The 22,356-nt window shown below is 38.1% G+C and overlaps 1 protein-coding gene across 2 annotated transcripts in view; it reads left to right on the top strand.

The window, feature by feature from the left end:
- LOC117331769 (ribitol-5-phosphate xylosyltransferase 1-like) overlaps nt 1–22,356 on the top strand; it is a 151,426-nt gene that overhangs the window by 93,809 nt on the left and 35,261 nt on the right. For both annotated transcript variants that reach the window (XR_004533648.1, XM_033890647.1), the window contains exon 3: nt 12,273–12,372. Coding sequence is in view for 1 of the 2 variants with exons in the window: in XM_033890647.1 (XP_033746538.1) it covers nt 12,273–12,372 (100 nt within the window). In the remaining variant the exon portion in view is untranslated. The remainder of the gene's footprint in view (nt 1–12,272; nt 12,373–22,356) is intronic.

Here is a 22,356-nt window from a genome sequence, read left to right as displayed (position 1 = left end):
AGGTGAAGTCTTATACCTGGTAAGGTACATTTAGTGGATGGGTCGAGGCCCAGTGCACCAGCCTCAAATCTTGGCTACGTTTTATGGTGATTGCATTGGAATATAACATCTGAGGCCCAATTGTTAAGTCTCAGTAGGCAAAACAGAATACCTGTACTAGCAAGAGCATTAAAAGTTTGAAGGTTGCTTTTAAAGTTTATCATTTCCTGATAACATCAGTCATCTTAGGTCCAAACCTTAAGGACATTAGCCATTGAAGAAAACTTCATTAAATGTTGTTTTTAAAATTCTTGATTTCAGAATAACATCTTCGGCTCAAATGTTATTGACATGTAGCTTCAGTGTGATTATCAAGCTTCTACTCTATCAATCAATATTACCAAATCTCAAGTTTGAATATAGGTGAAATCTAACACCCACAGTATATGTATTATAAATCAGTATGCAATTTAGTGATATGCTTAAAATTACAGAATAAGAGTGTACAATGTATACAATAGGCATCAGCCAGTCCAATGGTTGATATTTATAAATAATTAGTGATAATGACATTTTCCGGATTTATATCTTAATGGAATTAATGATATCATTATTTTCAGCATGAAGTATCACAAAGAGTAAGACTACAGATATTTTGGCTGTTCATTCCCAACACCAGTGTCTCAGGTAGAGACACCAGTAGTCTCTAGTATTATGGTCCTCTGTTAAAAACACATTAAAACCCGTTCTTATGTTGGAACCACAAATTTTATGTCTACGGAGTAATGAAGACATACATTATTAAGTATTCGTCCCTGATGAACGGACTGACTCCATCATGCTTCCTGATTAGTAAGTCACAGTACAGTTTATGTTCATTCTTGCAAACTCCTACAAAAACACATACAGCTTTGTACACCAGTTGTGGTTTTTTTTAAACATCATTATTCCTATTTTGGTCCTTTTCTGGCATCGGTAATTGGAGACGTTTTCAATAATTGAGATGAATGGTACTCCTGTGTTCCCTTCTTTCCGGCCATGTCGAAACATTATTGAAGCGGTTAGGTTCCACACAGTAGTTGGTTTTTATGCATTGTCTAAATGATTGGATATCAAATGCTACTTGGCATGCCAATTAAACATACTCTATTTTACATGAATTGATGATGAAAAAAATACATGCAGATGGATTTATAAAGGCGGAGAGAACCACTCACTGTAAGGAAAGAGATAGGGTATTGAAGCACCACTTCCTGTACTGACAGATTTAGGGTATTAGCACACCGGTGCTCGAACACCCTAAATCTGTCAGTACAGGAAGTGGTGCTCCAATACCCTAAATCTGTCCTAACAGGATGTGGTGCTCGAACACCCTAAATCTGTCAGTACAGGATGTGGTGCTCCAATACCCTAAATCTGTCCTAACAGGATGTGGTGCTCGAACACCCTAAATCTGTCAGTACAAGAAGTGGTGCTCCAATACCCTAAATCTGTCCTAACAGGATGTGGTGCTCGAACACCCTAAATCTGTCTGTACAGGAAGTGGTGCTCCAATACCCTAAATCTGTCAGTACAGAAAGTGGTGCTCCAATACCCTAAATCTGTCAGTACAGGAAGTGGTGCTCCAATACCCTAAATCTGTCTGTACAGGAGGTGGTGCTCCAATACACTAAATCTGTCAGTACAGGAAGTGGTGCTCCAACACCCTAAATCTGTCTGTACAGGAAGTACATCCTGTTAGGACAGATTTAGGGTATTGGAGCACCACATCCTGTTAGGATAGTCTTGTAGGGATAGATTTAGGGTATTGGAGCACCACTTCTTGTTAGGATTAGCATATACCACTTCTGGGACACAGTTAAAATATCCTAGCTGACTCCTGTATTTGTTAAGACATGCTCAGCTAGCTTAATCTAGAAGGACATAGAGTATTTTAACGAATTGCCTGCTAGAATGATAATGTAATGGCTACAGAGGTATTGACAGTGATGAAGTGGTGCTAGATTTGCTGCAGTGATAATGTTACCACTGTGTCTGTCCGATGTTTCTGTATAGGGACTGTCTGTCTGATGTCTCTGTATAGGGACTGTGTCTGTCCGATGTCTCTGTATAGGGACTGTGTCTGTCCGATGTCTCTGTATAGGGACTGTGTCTGTCCGATGTCTCTGTATAGGGACTGTGTCTGTCCGATGTCTCTGTATAGGGACTGCCTGTCTGATGTCTCTGTATAGGGACTGTGTCTGTCTGATGTCTCTGTATAGGGACTGTGTCTGTCTGATGTCACTGTATAGGGACTGTGTCTGTCTGATGTCTCTGTATAGGGACTGTGTCTGTCCGATGTCTCTGTATAGGGACTGTGTCTGTCTGATGTCACTGTATAGGGACTGTCTGTCCGATGTCTCTGTATAGGGACTGTGTCTGTCCGATGTCTCTGTATAGGGACTGTGTCTGTCCGATGTCTCTGTATAGGGACTGTGTCTGTCCGATGTCTCTGTATAGGGACTGTGTCTGTCCGATGTCTCTGTATAGGGACTGTCTGTCCGATGTCTCTGTATAGCGACTGTGTCTGTCCGATGTCTCTGTATAGGGACTGTGTCTGTCCGATGTCTCTCACTGTATAGGGACTGTGTCTGTCCGATGTCTCTGTATAGGGACTGTGTCTGTCCGATGTCTCTGTATAGGGACTGTGTCTGTCCGATGTCTCTGTATAGGGACTGTGTCTGTCCGATGTCTCTGTATAGGGACTGTGTCTGTCCGATGTCTCTGTATAGGGACTGTGTCTGTCCGATGTCTCTGTATAGGGACTGTGTCTGTCCGATGTCTCTGTATAGGGACTGTGTCTGTCCGATGTCTCTGTATAGGGACTGTGTCTGTCCGGTGTCTCTGTATAGGGACTGTGTCTGTCCGATGTCTCTGTATAGGGACTGTGTCTGTCCGGTGTCTCTGTATAGGGACTGTGTCTGTCTGATGTCTCTGTATAAGGACTGTGTCTGTCCGATGTCTCTGTATAGGGACTGTCTGTCCGATGTCTCTGTATAGGGACTGTGTCTGTCCGATGTCTCTGTATAGGGACTGTGTCTGTCCGATGTCTCTGTATAAGGACTGTGTCTGTCCGATGTCTCTGTATAGGGATTACTTTTTTTACACAGACTTTCTTTGTTATTCAAACTGTTTTAATTTGAGGATATATGTATTGCCTGTCCATTCAGTTTAAATATCTACATTATTGTAAAACTGAAGAAATACTATATACAAACGCTATCTAAAAGTGGCCTACATGTACATATACTAGATGGCTGACATAGCCCGCTACACATTATTTCATTGAGATGAAAACAAATTAAATGTTAATAATTTGATATTTTGAGCCATATATTTGTAAGCTGATTTTGATTTTTGTCAGCTTATCAAAGCTTGCATGATTGTAGTCATTTTGTCAGTTTAAGGGGGGTATATTTCTGTGAAGTACCTCCCACTTGTGTTACTCTAATGTAAGAACAATGTTCTGATGTTGGTAAAGCACCTGTTGACCTTTAGATGTTCTCTGTCTAATCAGTGTCACCACACCAACTGGACCTAATGAAGCTGATTACATGTCCTATAGGAATCGTTGAGTCAGCTGTAATGCTTGATGCTTATCCAGACTTTTCGGCATTTCAAGAAACCAACATTGTTGTAATTTGGAAAATTGTTAGATATTTTCTGTCAACTAATCAAACTTCAAATTATTTAAATAAACACAGTAGATTGAAAATCAATTCGAAACATAGAGAAAAAATCAGTCAACCATGGAGAAAAAAATCAGTCAACCACAGCAGGGATAAAAACCGATTGTTATGGTTACCTTCCCTAATTGAAAGGTGTGATTACTTGTCTTTCAGTATAATTATGGAAGGCTAGACTTACCGAAACAAACACCAGAAATCTATTGAGGATCTATTTATTTTACTTGTAGTTGTTGTTGAGAATTCTGTGCTAATGTTGCAGACAGCACAGTTCTGTTTCCAATTTCTTTGATAATTGTGAGGTCTTGTATATCTCAAGTTCTTAATTGGCACATTTACCTAAACTTATATTAAGTATGTTTGTAAGACTTTAATATGATATGTATCACAATGCCAATGTCAAATTATAAGACAAACAGGATGACTTGCCTTTTGTTGTGTTTATAGATTCTGGTTCTGTCTGCTCTCTGAGATTCCATCTCTGACAAATTGTCAGTCTTTAAAATATGTTTTGCTGGTAAATATTTTCTAGCATGGTCATGACCCACTGACTGATGTTGTACCAACAAGAACATCTTAACAGGCAATGATATGTGTTTAATTGGGAGTAAAATACTGAGTCTAATGAGGATTATCATGTTAAATAGCAGCCACTGTTTGCTGATCTGCCTGAAATAGAAGTGTTATGAGGTAGCAAGCTGTACAGCCAAACCTTATTGTGACCTTCCATGGAAGGCAATACAAGAGGTCACATATATGACAGTTGGTTTCTTATTCAGGTTTAGGTAACTAGTCTAGTAAAAAATATTGAGAGGGGTCATCATCAGGACACATATCAGACAGGTAGGGGTCATGGACACATATCAGACAGGTATAGGGGTCACGGTCACACATCAGACAAGTAGGGGTCACAGTCACATATCAGACAGGTAGGGGTCATGGACACATATCAGACAGGTAGGGGTCATGGACACATATCAGACAGGTATAGGGGTCACGGTCACACATCAGACAAGTAGGGGTCATGGTTACATATCAGACAGGTAGGGGTCACGGTCACATATCAGACAGGTAGGGGTCATGGTCACATATCAGACAGGTAGGGGTCACGGTCACATATCAGACAGGTAGGGGTCACAGTCACATATCAGACAGGTAGGGGTCATGGTCACATATCAGACAGGTAGGGGTCATGGACACATATCAGACAGGTATAGGGGTCACGGTCACACATCAGACAAGTAGGGGTCATGGTTACATATCAGACAGGTAGGGGTCACGGTCACATATCAGACAGGTAGGGGTCATGGTCACATATCAGACAGGTAGGGGTCACGGTCACATATCAGACAAGTAGGGGTCACATGGTCACATATCAGACAGGTAGGGGTCATGGTCACATATCAGACAGGTAGGGGTCATGGACACATATCAGACAGGTAGGGGTCATGGACACATATCAGACAGGTATAGGGGTCACGGTCACACATCAGACAAGTAGGGGTCATGGTTACATATCAGACAGGTAGGGGTCACGGTCACATATCAGACAGGTAGGGGTCATGGACACATTTCAGACAGGTAGGGGTCACAGTCACATATCAGACAGGTAGGGGTCACAGTCACATATCAGACAGGTAGGGGTCATGGTCACATATCAGACAGGTAGGGGTCATGGACACATATCAGACAGGTAGGGGTCATGGTCACATATCAGAGAGGTAGGGGTCACGGTCACATATCAGAGAGGTAGGGGTCATGGTCACATATCAGTCAGGTAGGGGTCACGGTCACATATCAGATAGGTAGGGGTCATGGACACATTTCAGACAGGTAGGGGTCACAGTCACATATCAGACAAGTAGGGGTAACGGTCACATATCAGATAGGTAGGGGTCATGGTCACATATCGGAGAGGTAGGGGTCACGGTCACATATCAGACAGATAGGGGTCACGGTCACATATCAGACAGGTAGGGGTCACGGTTACATATCAGACAGTTAGGGGTCATGTTTACATATCAGACAGGTAGTCGCATAATTCAAGTGGTCACCAGGGCAAGACTCACTGTATAATGATACCTATAAGGAAAATTGAAGTGATCTGGAAAGAAAAAACCAGATTTCTCAGAAATTATTGATTGATTCAGTTTCGGGAGTTTTTATTGAATATCACATATAATTGCAAAACCTATATTTAGTCAGTGACATTTATTAATGGCCATCTGAGCTAGGGGATTCTTAATGAATGGAAAGTGATAAATAATGGCAGAAAGTTTTCTTATCTACTAATTTTTGGTAATATTCTCAGGGGATTTTGATTCTATTAAATGTAACATGAAAAAAAAAAGTTTTATGCTATAATAAAGTGTTCACTGCAGAATGTTTACAAGGCGTAGTTATACGAAAAATTTAATAACAATCAAAGTCCAACTGGAACAATTGTAAAATATCAGCCCCGTGATATTGAACATTTTACAGTAAGCCAACGATGGAGTTATATTTGTGAACAACAATAAATTATTTCATCAATAACTCTCAGGGAAAATACTGTATACAATTCCATTTTGGCAACACATTTCCATAAATTTACACGTAGAGCACACAACCAAATTATAAGTCATGTAATGATAATATTGCATTTTGTGTCCGATACTATATTAATTTTGTTTGATTAAAAAAAGTGTTATTTCAGTATTGGCAATAAGGAAACATGGGCCTCACCATACTGTGACATTAAGTCAATAGCCTTGGCGTCAGGACGCTTTTTTGTTGATGCCAGTGTCAAAATCCAAATCATAAAGTACAACAAAAGATGACAGAATTATTAAAAACCAATTTCCGCATTCCAGGGATATTGCAAGTTTGAGACCAGGCAGACAGATTCGGCCATTCTATCTTAAGCTTTTGAGCCAGCAGGATTCACGCCTCAGTCAATACATTGTCAGCAGCTGCCTCTCTGTGTTCATCCAATACAGAAACATCAATACCCCCTCGCAAAGCAATCCAAATACTTCTTGACAGCCAAATTTCTGAAGAACATGATCAAAACCAGTTTGAATTTGATTTTGTTTTTCTTCTTTCCTAATTTGGCACACAAAGTCTCAGGGAATTATCCTTAATGTTTAAAGTGTTTTTTACTGAATTGTCGTGTTTAGTGTACAGGTGTGGAATAAAAGATTTCAGGGACATTTTAATGGTAGTGTACGTGTTTGATGTCTACATTTGATATCTCCCACTTTGTCATATCCCTTTAATGTCTCCCACTATGTCATATCCCTTTAATATCTCCCACTGTGTCATTTCCCTTTAATACCTCCCACTATGTCATATCCCTTTAATGTCTCCCACTATGTCATTTCCCTTTAATATCTCTCACTACATCATTTCCCTTTAATATCTCCCACTGTGTCATTTCCCTTTAATATCTCTCACTATGTCATTTCCCTTTAATATCTCCCACTATGTCGTATCCCTTTAATATCTCCCACTGTGTTATTTCCCTTTAATATCTCTCACTATGTCGTATCCCTTTAATATCTCCCACTGTGTTATTTCCCTTTAATATCTCCCACCGTGTCATTTCCCTTTAATATCTCCCACTGTGTCATTTCCCTTTAATATCTCCCACTATGTCACATCCCTTTAATATCTCTCACTATGTCGTATCCCTTTACTATCTCCCACTATGTCGTATCCCTTTAATATCTCCCACTACATCATTTCCCTTTAATATCTCCCACTATGTCATTTCCCTTTAATATCTCCCACTATGTCATTTCCCTTTAATATCTCTCACTATGTCATTTCCCTTTAATATCTCCCACTATGTCATTTCCCTTTAATATCTCCCACTACATCATTTCCCTTTAATATCTCCCACTGTGTCATTTCCCTTTAATATCTCCCACTGTGTCTATCCCTTTAATATCTCCCACTATGTCATTTTCCTTTAATATCTCCCACTATGTCATTTCCCTTTAATATCTCTCACTATGTCATATCCCTTTAATATCTTCCACTATGTCACATCCCTTCAATATCTCCCACTGTGTCATTATTCCCTTTACTATCTCCCACTACATCATTTCCTTTAATATCTCCCACTATGTCATATCCCTTCAATATCTCCCACTATGTCATTTCCCTTTAATATCTCCCACTATGTCGTATCCCTTTAATATCTCCCACTATGTCATTTCCCTTTAATATCTCCAACTATGTCATTTCCCTTTAATATCTCCCACTATGTCATATCCCTTTAATATCTCCCACTATGTCATTTCCCTTTAATATCTCCCACTATGTCATTTCCCTTTAATATCTCCCACTATGTCATATCCCTTTAATATCTCCCACTATGTCAGTTCCCTTTAATATCTCCCACTATGTCTTATCCCTTTAATATCTCTCACTATGTCATATCCCTTTAATATCTCTCACTATGTCATTTCCCTTTGATATCTCCCACTATGTCATTTCCCTTTAATATCTCTCACTATGTCATTTCCCTTTAATATCTCCCACTATGTCATTTCCCTTTAATATCTCCCACTGTGTCATTTCCCTTTAATATCTCCCACTGTGTCATTTCCCTTTAATATCTCCCACTGTGTCTATCCCTTTAATATCTCCCACTATGTCATTTTCCTTTAATATCTCCCACTATGTCATTTCCCTTTAATATCTCTCACTATGTCATATCCCTTTAATATCTTCCACTATGTCATATCCCTTCAATATCTCCCACTGTGTCATTATTCCCTTTAATATCTCCCACTACATCATTTTCCTTTAATATCTCCCACTATGTCATATCCCTTCAATATCTCCCACTATGTCATTTCCCTTTAATATCTCCCACTATGTCGTATCCCTTTAATATCTCCCACTATGTCATATTCCTTTAATATCTCCCACTATGTCATTTCCCTTTAATATCTCTCACTATGTCATATCCCTTTAATATCTTTCACTATGTCAGTTCCCTTTAATATCTCTCACTATGTCATTTCCCTTTAATATCTCCCACTACATCATTTTCCTTTAATATCTCCCACTATGTCATTTCCCTTTAATATCTCCCACTATGTCATTTCCCTTTAATATCTCCCACTATGTCATATTCCTTTTAATATCTCCCACTGTGTCATTTCCCTTTAATATCTCCCACTGTGTCATTTCCCTTTAATATCTCCCACTGTGTCATTTCCCTTTAATATCTCCCACTGTGTCATTTCCCTTTAATATCTCCCACTGTGTCATTTCCCTTTAATATCTCCCACTGTGTCATTTCCCTTTAATATCTCCCACTATGTCATTTCCCTTTAATATCTCCCACTGTGTCATTTCCCTTTAATATCTCCCACTGTGTCCTTTCCCTTTAATATCTCTCACTATGTCTTATCCCTTTAATATCTCTCACTACATCATTTCCCTTTAATATCTCGCACTATGTCGTATCCCTTTAATATCTCCCACTATGTCATATCCCTTTAATATCTCCCACTGTGTCATTTCCCTTTAATATCTCCCACTGTGTCATTTCCCTTTAATATCTCTCACTGTGTCATTTCCCTTTAATATCTCTCACTACATCATTTCCCTTTAATATCTCCCACTATGTCGTATCCCTTTAATATCTCCCACTATGTCATTTCCCTTTAATATCTCCCACTATGTCATTTCCCTTTAATATCTCACACTATGTCATTTCCCTTTAATATCTCCCACTATGTCATATCCCTTTAATATCTCCCACTATGTCAGTTCCCTTTAATATCTCCCACTATGTCGTATCCCTTTACTATCTCCCACTATGTCATATCCCTTTAATATCTCCCACTATGTCAGTTCCCTTTAATATCTCCCACTATGTCGTATCCCTTTAATATCTCCCACTATGTCATTTCCCTTTAATATCTCTCACTATGTCACATCCCTTCAATATCTCCCACTATGTCATATCCCTTTAATATCTCCCACTATGTCATATCCCTTTAATATCTCCCACTATGTCATTTCCCTTTAATATCTCCCACTATGTCATATCCCTTTAATATCTCTCACTATGTCATTTCCCTTTAATATCTCCCACTATGTCATATCCCTTTAATATCTCTCACTATGTCATTTCCCTTTAATATCTCCCACTGTGTCATTTCCCTTTACTATCTCCCACTATGTCGTATCCCTTTAATATCTCCCACTATGTCGTATCCCTTTAATATCTCCCACTATGCCGTATCCCTTTAATATCTCCCACTATGTCGTATCCCTTTAATATCTCCCACTGTGTCATTTCCCTTTACTATCTCCCACTATGTCATATCCCTTTAATATCTCTCACTATGTCATTTCCCTTTAATATCTCCCACTGTGTCATTTCCCTTTAATATCTCCCACTATGTCATATCCCTTCAATATCTCCCACAGTGTCATTTCCCTTTAATATCTCCCACTATGTCATTTCCCTTTAATATCTCCCACTATGTCATTTCCCTTTAATATCTCCCACTATGTCATATCCCTTCAATATCTCCCACCGTGTCATTTCCCTTTAATATCTCCCACTATGTCATTTCCCTTTAATATCTCCCACTGTGTCATTTCCCTTTAATATCTCCCACTATGTCATTTCCCTTTAATATCTCCCACTATGTCATTTCCCTTTAATATCTCCCACTATGTTATATTCCTTTAATATCTCCCACTGTGTTATTTCCCTTTAATATCTCCCACTGTACCTTTAAGATTTCAGGGAATTAAATCAAGATACAGAGGTCTGTTAGAATGTTTAAGTGCCTTTCTGAAGAAGATTTTATAATGAATGATAAAAAAAAACAACATCCAAGGATTCAATATGTCTAGCGGTAGTATAGATCTGCAGTCTTTGCATTTTGTCTGTAGTTCAATGATATTTCAAACCTAAACAGATTACAAATACTGTATCAAGGTTAGGGGAATACTTTTACTTTATTAGATATTTTTCTTGAATTTAAGTACAAATTACGAGTTATGCTTTTCACATAAAGTCATTGTTTGACAGACTGTTGTGAAATAAAATCAAACACAAATGTACGCTGTAGACAAAAATTGAAAAACAGAATTGCAGCCTTTATTTTTTCCAGGAATTGATGTCCTCATGAGATTTGTTTCATTGGACAAAAACCTAATTAATGGAGTACATTGTGTGATTTTGTACATTTTAACACTTGTTAATTTAAAGATGTTGCTAAGGGTTGGGATTCATTAATTTAAACATGTTACTGAGGGGTTTGACACGTTTATTTAAACATGTCACCAAGGGGTGTGGTTCATTAATGTAAACATGTTACTAAGGGGTGTGACTCATTTATTTAAACATGTCACTAAGGGGTGTGACTCATTTATTTAAACATGTCACTAATGGGTGTGACTCATTTATTTCAACGCGTCACTAAGGGATGTGACTCATTTATTTAAACATGTCACTAAGGGGTGTGACTCATTTATTTAAACATGTTACTAAGGAGTGTGACTCATTTATTTAAACGTGTCACTAATGGGTGTGACTCATTTATTTAAACATGTTACTAAGGAGTTTGACTCATTTATTTAAACATGTTACTAAGGGGTGTGACTCATTTATTTAAACATGTCACTAAGGGGTGTGACTCGTTAATTTAAACATGTTACTAAGGGGTGTGACTCATTTATTTAAACATGTTACTAAGGAGTGTGACTCGTTAATTTAAACATGTTACTAAGGGGTGTGACTCATTTATTTAAACATGTTACTAAGGGGTGTGACTCATTTATTTCAACGCATCACTAAGGGATGTGACTCATTAATTTAAACATGTTACTAAGGGGTGTGACTCATTAATTTAAACATGTTACTTAGGGGTGGGACTCATTAATTTAAACATGTTACTAAGGGGTGTGACTCATTTATTTCAACGCATCACTAAGGGATGTGACTCATTAATTTAAACATGTTACTAAGGGGTGTGACTCATTAATTTAAACATGTTACTTAGGGGTGGGACTCATTAATTTAAACATGTTACTGAGGGGTGGAATCAAACCACGCACCTTGGATTTCCTCTGAGGTTACATTTTAAACTGGATGCTTTATTTTCCTATTTAACTTCATAGCCCCCTACATAGCCCCTACATAGCCCCCTACATAGCCCCTACATAGCCCCCTACATAGCCTTCTACTGTGCCCCTACATAGCCCCTACATAGCCCCCTACATAGCCCCCTACATAGCCCCTTTACATAGACCCCCTACATAGCTCCCTACATAACCGCCTACATAGCCCCCACATAACCCCCTTACATAGCCCCCTTCATAGCCCCCTTACATAGACCCCCTACATAGACCCCCTACATAGCCCCCTTACATAGCCCCCTTCATAGCCCCCTTAATACATAGCCCCCTACATAGCTTCTGTAGCCCACGGGCCTCAAAGACCTTTGTGTATTGGTTACGATGTATAATAAATGACAAATACACTTCGATGTACTGTTAAAAATCATACTAATCTAGTGCTCACTTTCAACTCCACTTCTGTCATTGCAGGCCTATACTTGTGGGAACACATTTTCGATGGAGTTCTGGAGAAAAGACTTCAAGGGATTTGGAGTTATGGAGAGAAAACAATTGGAAACATTAAGTTTAGGTAAGTACGTGTGTCATATCCATATACATTATGACTCAGGTCTTTGTTGGAATAAAACCAACATATACATATATTATCATTATGGTTGAGGGGTGACCTTTCAAGTCCGATCTTGTCAACTGATCTCATTTTTGAGAATATTGTATCATCCTCTTAATGAGGGTATATCTTTACCCGAGGTACCACTGTTAATATGGGGGTTTATTCCTTTGTGTACAGGAAGTTAAATAAGGAAGGATTGAGTTCCAAAACAATGGTGGTTTCCCTTCATAAAGAATACTACAGTTGGAGAAAATTCAGCTTCAATCTCTTTTCCTTGTCTTATCCTGGGTGGGCAATGTCTTATCCTGGGTGGGCAATGTCTTATCCTTGGTGGGCAATGTCTTATCCTGGGTGGGCAATGTCTTATCCTGGGTGGGCAATGTCTTATCCTGGGTGGGCAATGTCTTATCCTCGGTGGGCAATGTCTTATCCTGGGTGGGCAATGTCTTATCCTCGGTGGGCAATGTCTTATCCTCGGTGGGCAATGTCTTATCCTCGGTGGGCAATGTCTTATCCTCGGTGGGCAATGTCTTATCCTCGACGGGCAATGTCTTATCCTCGGCGGGCAATGTCTTATCCTCGGTGGGCAATGTCTTATCCTCGGTGGGCAATGTCTTATCCTCGGTGGGCAATGTCTTATCCTCGGTGGGCAATGTCTTATCCTCGGTGGGCAATGTCTTATCCTCGACGGGGCAATGTCTTATCCTCGGCGGGCAATGTCTTATCCTCGGTGGGCAATGTCTTGTCCTCCATGGATTTTTCAGTCACCTATTAACAATTTTCATTTGTCAGAAGTTTAAACTTTATTATTTTACAACAATTACAAACAAAGTAACATTAATCAAACGGGAGTACCCCGGGGGGGGGGGGGGGGGGGGGGGGGGGGTTGAGTCCACGTTATCAGGCAGTTGATGACCCCAAACCTTTTCATGTCTTATCGTAGAATCAAACAGCAAGTGTTACCACTGTGCCACCCGACCACCATTCTGCATATGCCAGGTCTTTGATTGTATGAAGGTGTAGGATTCACAGGCTTTCTGATTTGTCGAAATGTGTAGGAGGGACAGATTTTCTGTTTTGCCTGAATCAAAGTTTGAATCGGGTTCCATGACGCCCAATGAATTTTACAAAAAAAAGACCTTGACCCATATTCATGGTCAAAGTTTGGTTGGGCTGAAAATGTCCAGTGAAACTTTCAGTCCTGAGTGATAATTTTGTGGATAATTGTAATCGTTAATAATATTCATGTTATCTCCCCTTGTAATCAGTTGTATTCGTATTTCTCGTTGAAAATATGGTGAATTGTGTGTATATATTGATATTGGCTTTACTAATATAAAACATCATCTAGACACAGTACTTACGTCATGATCGTTCTTATAAGGTCATTAAATCTCCATGCATGTTGTAAGCACATTTGTTATGATACCTTATTATCTTAGGTAGACGTTATTACCTACAACAATTGATTGACCTTCAATATTCCAGTTTTATAAAAAAAAAAAAAAAAAAAAATAGTTTGGGACTTAATCAGAAAGATTTCTGAAATAGATTGACTTCCTCTACAAAGCATGAGTGAAGAATGCAGATGTGATATCAGCATCCTGATTCTATATAAGGGACACGCAGTTCAAAATCCATTCAATCTGCATGTATCCACTCTCTGGAGAACCATCCTGGGATACATTGCTTAAGTTGATTGAATTCCCTGTATCAGTGTTATGGTCGTTTCATTCACCTTCTGAAAATGTCAGATTTTGTGTTGTAAATAACACATTGTATAAGCTAGACATTTAAATTTGCTTTGAAATTTTTATTTTAACATACTTGACTGACCTTTGCCCTCTTGTGTTTATAAGACAGAATTTCTATCCAATAAATCTATGTACATATGTATATATTACATACCAATTATGGTATGTATTGATTTCTACCCACTCCTGATGAGTCCTACCTGACCTCTGTCTTGCCTTGTGACCTTGGTGATCTTTTGCATGCATAGACATACAAGGTCATATAGTTGACCTCTACCTGCCACTCAAACTGATCACAAATTGCAATCAGTCACAAGTTCATGCAGTTGGAAGATATCCAATAATGACACAGTGGCCTTGAAATTTACATTGTGTATATCATCTAGGATATAGAAAATCTCCTCTAAGATATTTATGTGATGTGTGTCTGTTTTCAATGTGTATATCATCTAGGATATAGAAAATCTCCTCTAAGATATTTATGTGATGTGTGTCTGTTTTCTAAACTTTCTATTATAAAAAATCCAAAGATGATCAACGTTAATTTAATGACTCATGTTGTGGTTTTCTGGGCTGTTTCCGCTGTAACATTTAGTCGCTGTAACATTTAGTCGCTGTAACATTTAGTCGCTGTAACATTTAATCAGACAATCGTTTATAAACTCTTAATTGTGATGCCCGTTTGTATACAGTTGTCTGAGAGTATTCCAATTCAAAGCCTAAAGTAAATGATAATCACAGGTTCTGTCAAGCAGGTGTGGAAAAAAAGATAGATTGACAGACATTTTAATTATACTCTCTGTGCCATACAAGGACAGATAAGCTATCTCCAAACAGAGGAAGGATGCCATTATTTCAACCCTAGAAGGATATATAGTCAGTTTGCCATCAAAATGGTACATATTGTCTTCTCAAATGTTTTCTGGAATTACCATTAGTAATTATCTGCCTATGTTACTGTATCGTAAACAGTGTTTGTTACAATAAACATACAAATATACCACCACATTTAAGTTCCCAGTATAGAGTTATGTCCCCTTGCTATTGTAGTAAAAGCCACACAAGCTATAATGGAATACATCCCTTGTCGTCAGTGATAACATTTCTAACATTATTCTCTAATTACACTATCGGCTGATTTCTACCATTCCTTTCTCTGCCTAGTGATTTATATTATTCTAACTGTTTTTACACTGATTGATTCTTTGTCCATAGTAGATTACTGGGTGTATAAATGACTAATGAAAGCCATCTACTTTTCCAGGATATTTTTGTTTAGAATTTCATAAAATTTAGAATATATGGCTTCTGTTAAATATTTTAAAAACTATTGAATTCTAATTTCATTGGGTTTTTTTTTGTTTTTTTTTTTAAAACCACATTTTAGTATGAAACATCACAGAATTAATGTTTTGGCCACACAAACTGTGTGTTTCTATGTAATAATTGATTATGCGGGCCTAGCGAAGGTAATGATCAATTCTAGTAGATATAAATCATGGACTTTCTTCAGTGTTTGCTGCAATGGAGGCATCAAAAACACAAAAATTAAGCAATGCTTATACTCACAAGGTACTTTGTGTTCTTTTAATCCATCTTTATTCTCTTTTACTGTGCTTTGTTTTCTTTTGCTTGTTGTAGAGTATCCATAGAGACCTACAGTCTCTAGTTGTTGGGGGGTGGGGTAGGGGGTTACCCCTAGTGACTGGTAGTCTCTAGTTGTTGGGGGGTGGGGTAGGGGGTTACCCCTAGTGACCGGTAGTCTCTAGTTGTTGGGGGGTGGGGTAGGGGGTTACCCCTAGTGACCAGTAGTCTCTGGTTGTTGGGGGGGTGGGGTAGGGGGTTACACATAGTGACTGGTAGTCTCTGGTTGTTGGGGGTTGGGGTAGGGGGTTACCCCTAGTGACCGGTAGTCTCTGGTTGTTGGGGGGTGGGGTAGGGGGTTACCCCTAGTGACCGGTAGTCTCTGGTTGTTGGGGATTGGGGTAGGGGGTTACCCCTAGTGACCGGTAGTCTCTGGTTGTTGGGGGTGGGGCAGGGGGTTACCCCTAGTGACCGGTAGTCTCTGGTTGTTGGGGGGTGGGGTAGGGGGTTACCCCTAGTGACCAGTAGTCTCTGGTTGTTGGGGGTGGGGTAGGGGGTTACCCCTAGTGACCGGTAGTCTCTGGTTGTTGGGGGGTGGGGTAGGGGGTTACCCCTAGTGACCGGTAGTCTCTGGTTGTTGGGGGGTGGGGTAGGGGGTTACCCCTAGTGACCGTTAGTCTCTGGTTGTTGGGGGTGGGGTAGGGGGTTACCCCTAGTGACCGTTAGTCTCTGGTTGTTGGGGGGTGGGGTAGGGGGTTACCCCTAGTGACCGGTAGTCTCTGGTTGTTGGGGGTCGGGGTAGGGGGTTACCCCTAGTGACCGGTAGTCTCTGGTTGTTGGGGGTGGGGTTCCCCTAGATACCTGCAGTCTCTGATTGTTGTTGTTTTTGTTGTTGTTGTGGGGGGAGGATGTTACTCCTAGAGACCTCCATACCTGCAGTCTGACTGAAGACTATAACATTTTATTTGGCCATTAGCTTCAAGATAAGAACCTCGGTAGAAGAATCGGTAAACCATTCTTCCATCGTGGAAAGAATCAGCGAGCCAATATTACCTTCCATCGTGGAAAGAATCAATGAGCTAATATTATCTTCCATCGTGGAAAGAATAAACGAGCTAATATTATCTTCCACCATGGAAAGAAACAGCGAGCCAATATTATCTTTCATCATGCAAGGAAAGAATCAGTGAGCCAATATTATCTTCCATCAAGGAAAGAATCAGTGAGCCAATATTATCTTCCATCAAGGAAAGAATCAGTGAGCCAATATTATCTTCCATCAAGGAAAGAATCAGTGAGCCAATATTATCTTCCATCAAGGAAAGAATCAGTGAGCCAATATTATCTTCCATCAAGGAAAGAATCAGTGAGCCAATATTATCTTCCATCAAGGAAAGAATCAGTGAGCCAATATTATCTTCCATCAAGGAAAGAATCAGCGAGCCAATATTATCTGCCATCGTTGAAAGTATCACAAACCAATATAATTTTCCACCATGGAAAGTATTATCAAGCCAATATATAATCTTCCACTGTCAAAAGAAACAGTTAGATAATACCAGTGCCTTACACGTATTCACAAGCAGTTCTTTCCAGATAGAAAGTAATAATCACAGAGTAAAAGGGACTACTGGAATCTCAGGGAACATGTTTTACAACCTCCAAACAAGGATTTAAAGTACTGGTAACCGTATATAGATGTCATCCTTTAGGCAGTCTGTTGTGAAAATATTTCCTAGCTGTCAAATTACATATAATGGGTATGTTTTAATCTGATATGAATACAGCAAGTTGGGAAAAATACCTCATGAACACCTTAAGCTATAAAATGAATTAATGTTTAGATGTTAGTTATCGCTTTGTTTTTTTGTTTTTTTTAAACAACTTTTGGTTTCTGTGAAATCATTTAGAATAATGTAATGACCAATTACACTGTTGTGACCCAATCAATATCTTGAATCGTTTTATAAAGAGGATATAGTTCCAGAATATCATGTAAGCACGTTAGATTCTGCCTCACTGGTTTAGGAAAACCAATCTAGTACCAATACAATACTTGCTGGAAAATAAGGAGCTTGTAGCTAATTCAAAGTTGATGAAACCTCAACTCTACTGTTGGCTAATTTGAGTCCAATTTTAAGACGATATTGAAAATTTCATGCATCAGAAGGTCGGAAACCAGCATGATAAAAAAAGAGTACTCTTGTTGACAAGCCTTCAGGGTATTTGAAAAGAGCACCTTTTCTTAAATTTTGTTGAAATTTTATTGAAATTTTATTGAATTTTTATTCAACAATGTGGGTTGTGATGGTTTGATTTTTTATTGGGATTGATCATTTTCGACACATCAGGGTCTGATCTGTTGCTAAATGTCAGAAATTAACTGGAGATTAAAACTCCTTCCTGAAATTGGAAAATAATTTGATTTTGTTGAGTTTATATTGATATCTTTTTGTCAGCTTCAAAAAACAATTTGGTGCTACATGTTACACGTATCCATCACCTACAGTAACAAATACATACATGTTACACGTATTCAGCTGAAATATATTCATCACCTACAATAACAAATAAATTACACTTAATTCTGGTACACAACAAATAAATTACACTTAACTCTGGTACAGTAACAAATAAATTACACTTAATTCTGGTACACAGCAATAAAATACACTTAATTCTGGTACACAACAAATAAATTACACTTAATTCTGGTACAGTGACAAATAAATTACACTTAATTCTGGTACACAACAAATAAATAACACTTAATTCTGGTACAATAACAAATAAATTACACTTAACTCTGGTACAGTAACAAATAATAAGATTTTGATGTGGTATTGTAACAAGCAAATCAGATTTTTTCATTAACTTAATAAAATTACAGGAAAGCATTACAGAATGAAAGGAAATTTCCTTCACTAGGTTTTCCTCTTTAATCCAACAGCTTTCCTGTTAAAAATTTTGAGTTAAGGAATTTCCTTAAGTTGAGGAATGTTGATGAAAACCAAGTTTCCATAGCAACAGTATTACCCAGTGTCCACTTCCATCGCTGTCACCATTGATATCTTTGGTGATTAACATACAAAATGATATCTTGATCGGATTGAATTTGTTTACTTTGAAATGTCCAATGATCTGAGAATAATGAAGATATGTCTGACAAGTTCTGTTGTAAAATAAGAATTAAAATAGCATTTTAGCTGTTCCAATTTGTGATTTATGGTTGGGTATTATGGCTAACAATGGTCCTATATAAGGAATATGTGCTTGTTATGTTATTTTTCATGTCTGACAGTAAAGATAACTAAAATGTTGGCACTGATTTTATTGCTTTGTCCTTGATTTTGTAACATTAGTTGACAGAAACTCAGGACTTAACTGTAAAACAAAGCCAGAGTTATTGTTATTCACAGTGAAATTAAAGAATGTACTTTGATAAAAATCATATGTGATCAATCTTAAAAAAATCCTGATTTTATGAGACAGTTGTGTCCCAATTTTGCCTTATTAGCTTGAACTTAATTTGATCTCATTGCTACATACCGTATTTGACCTAATAAGGGCGCCTACCCTAATAAGGGCGCCCCTACCTTTTTTCAAGGAAATAAATCTTTGACTGAGTGTCAAAATGGTGTCAAAATGGTGTTCAAAAGTAATAATTCATGTGAAATATTTTGCTACTTTATGTGTTCAATTTTCTTCAACAAATTAAGTAACTGAAACACATGTTTTCGCCACATTTTGTGAATTCCTACAGGCTACAGATGACATGTCAGTGCAAAGAGCACCCAAAACTAAACACACATACAAATAATAACTTACCATCTTTATTTGAAGATAAAGTAAAGACTTCATTCTTGTTGATAAATAACTTTTGTTCAGAACAGAAAGCTAGTAAAAGACATTGTAAATCAATTATCAGGTCAAAGAAAACGATGTCTGATATGATCTGGGAAATCACCTGTTTCTATAAATAGAACACAAAAGAGTTCCATTTGAACATAAATGGTGGAACACACGTTCTCTGGTCTAAAGATCAGCTGGCATGGTTAACAAGTTTACAGGAGTATTCAAGTGATGTTTAAGCTTAATATATGATAATGAATAGATATCTTCATCTGGAATATTTTTATGACTGAATATTTTACCGTTTCCACAACCTTGGGTATTCTGCTATAAGGTATAGTCTGTTTCATAAAACTTCAGAATAACTAATCTTAATAAGGGCGCCCCCACTGTCAATTACCCGCGCCCTGCGCCCTTATTAGGTCAAATACGGTACATAGAAAATGTCACTAAATGAGCTAGAACTTCAAAAGTAAAAACAAAAGTTAGCAATCAACAATGGTCTGCTTTCCATATACCCATCTCCATAACAAAGTGAGTTTGCATGGTGATGAGAGTTGGAGGTTTATGGTTATACTGAAAGATTGTCTAACATACTCAATATTTTTTATGAAACTTGGTACACAGGAAGAATACCTTTATTGCTTGTGTTAATTTTCCTTAGAGTTATGCTCCTTTAATTATTTCTTTACATGAGTTTTTATGTTGGAGCAGCCAGTATAATATAGCCTTTGGCTTAGATTTCTAGTTTAATTAGCCAATCAGACATGAAACACCAGGTAGATTTTCTGTTAAAGGTATGTCCATCACTTTAATGTTTTACAAGAATAGCACCAGACAGGTATACTGATGAAAGTGTGTGAACTCTCCTGATGGTGGAGATTAAATACAGATGTTTTTTTATCATATCATTAATACAAGATTTTATTTTACGATTTTCTTCTTTTTCTCAAAATCTTTTATCTAGTTTTTAAATGGTTTCTGATCTCACTATTGATTTCTGCTTTCTTTGATTGTTTTAATTTATAAACCATATATTAAGGTGATGCTGAGAATTCAGACAATGCAAGATAGTGAACATTCTCACTTCACCAAGGTGTACATATAGGCATGCACTCATTGTATTGAAACAGTTTGCTAATAAAAATTATATGTATTTTGTTACTTAATACTTATGATTTAGGTAAGTTTCCTGACTATCTGCTTTGAAACCTTTAACAGTCCTGCAGTGGTATTGTATCCAAAAGGGGGTTGTATGGACCAGTTTATCATATTGAAAGCTTGTTCTTCACAGTGGCTGTTAATTACATGTAAAGGAAATAATGTAATACATTATCTCATTTTTAATTTTAATTAAAAGGTTTGACAGTGATGTGTTTATAATTATCGGATTCTCCTGTTGTTCCTGATTGTACAGAAGTGCTGCTACCATGTTTCCTGAGGGATTGTCCAATAGTGCTACTGACCTGTTGTTCAATAGTGATACTGACCTGTTGTCCAATACTGTTACTGACCTGTTGTCCAATACTGTTACTGACCTGTTGTCCAATACTGTTACTTACCTGTTGTCCAATACTGTTACTGACCTGTTGTCCAATACTGTTACTGACCTGTTGTCCAATAGTGCTACTGACCTGTTGTCCAATACTGTTACTGACCTGTTGTCCAATACTGTTACTGACCTGTTGTCCAATAGTGCTACTGAGCTGTTGTCCAATAGTGTTGTTCCCTGAGGGATTGACCAATAGTGTAACTGACCTGTTGTCCAATAGTGTTACTGACCTGTTGTCCAATACTGTTACTGACCTGTTGACCAATAGTGTTACTGACCTGTTGTCCAATAGTGTTACTGACCTGTTGTCCAATAGTGTTACTGATCTGTTGACCAATAGTGTTGCTCCCTGAGGGATTGTCCAATACTGTTACTGACCTGTTGTCCAATACTGTTACTGACCTGTTGTCCAATAGTGCTACTGACCTGTTGTATAATACTGTTACTGACCTGTTGTCCAATACTGTTACTGACCTGTTGTCCAATAGTGCTACTGACCTGTTGTCCAATAGTGTTGTTCCCTGAGGGATTGACCAATACTGTTACTGACCTGTTGTCCAATACTGTTACTGACCTGTTGTCCAATAGTGTTACTGACCTGTTGACCAATAGTGTTGTTCCCTGAGGGATTGTCCAATACTGTTACTGATCTGTTGTCCAATAGTGTTACTGACCTGTTGACCAATAGTGTTGTTCCCTGAGGGATTGACCAATACTGTTACTGATCTGTTGTCCAATACTGTTACTGACCTGTTGTCCAATACTGTTACTGACCTGTTGTCCAATAGTGTTACTGACCTGTTGTCCAATAGTGTTACTGACCTGTTGACCAATACTGTTACTGATCTGTTGTCCAATACTGTTACTGACCTGTTGTCCAATACTGTTACTGACCTGTTGTCCGATAGTGTTACTGACCTGTTGACCAATAGTGTTGTTCCCTGAGGGATTGACCAATAGCGTTACTGGCCTGTTACTCCATCATTTTTTTTCAATAGTTTGACTTGCATGCTATATTGTTTGGAGCATGCCTAATTACACACTGTGTGTAAAATATAGTCAGTTGAGATACAAAAACTATCACTCAGGAAGGTATGTACATTGTAATTAAATATATCTACATACATGTATATAATTTGTCTGTTGGTTGTACATAACATACAATTTCATTATACCAGGAAGCTTAAAGGTGTCTTCTTC

Source organism: Pecten maximus, chromosome 7 (genome assembly GCF_902652985.1).
Source record: "Pecten maximus chromosome 7, xPecMax1.1, whole genome shotgun sequence".
In the NCBI taxonomy this organism is placed as follows: domain Eukaryota; kingdom Metazoa; phylum Mollusca; class Bivalvia; order Pectinida; family Pectinidae; genus Pecten; species Pecten maximus.
This window is presented reverse-complemented; position numbering and strand designations above follow the sequence as displayed.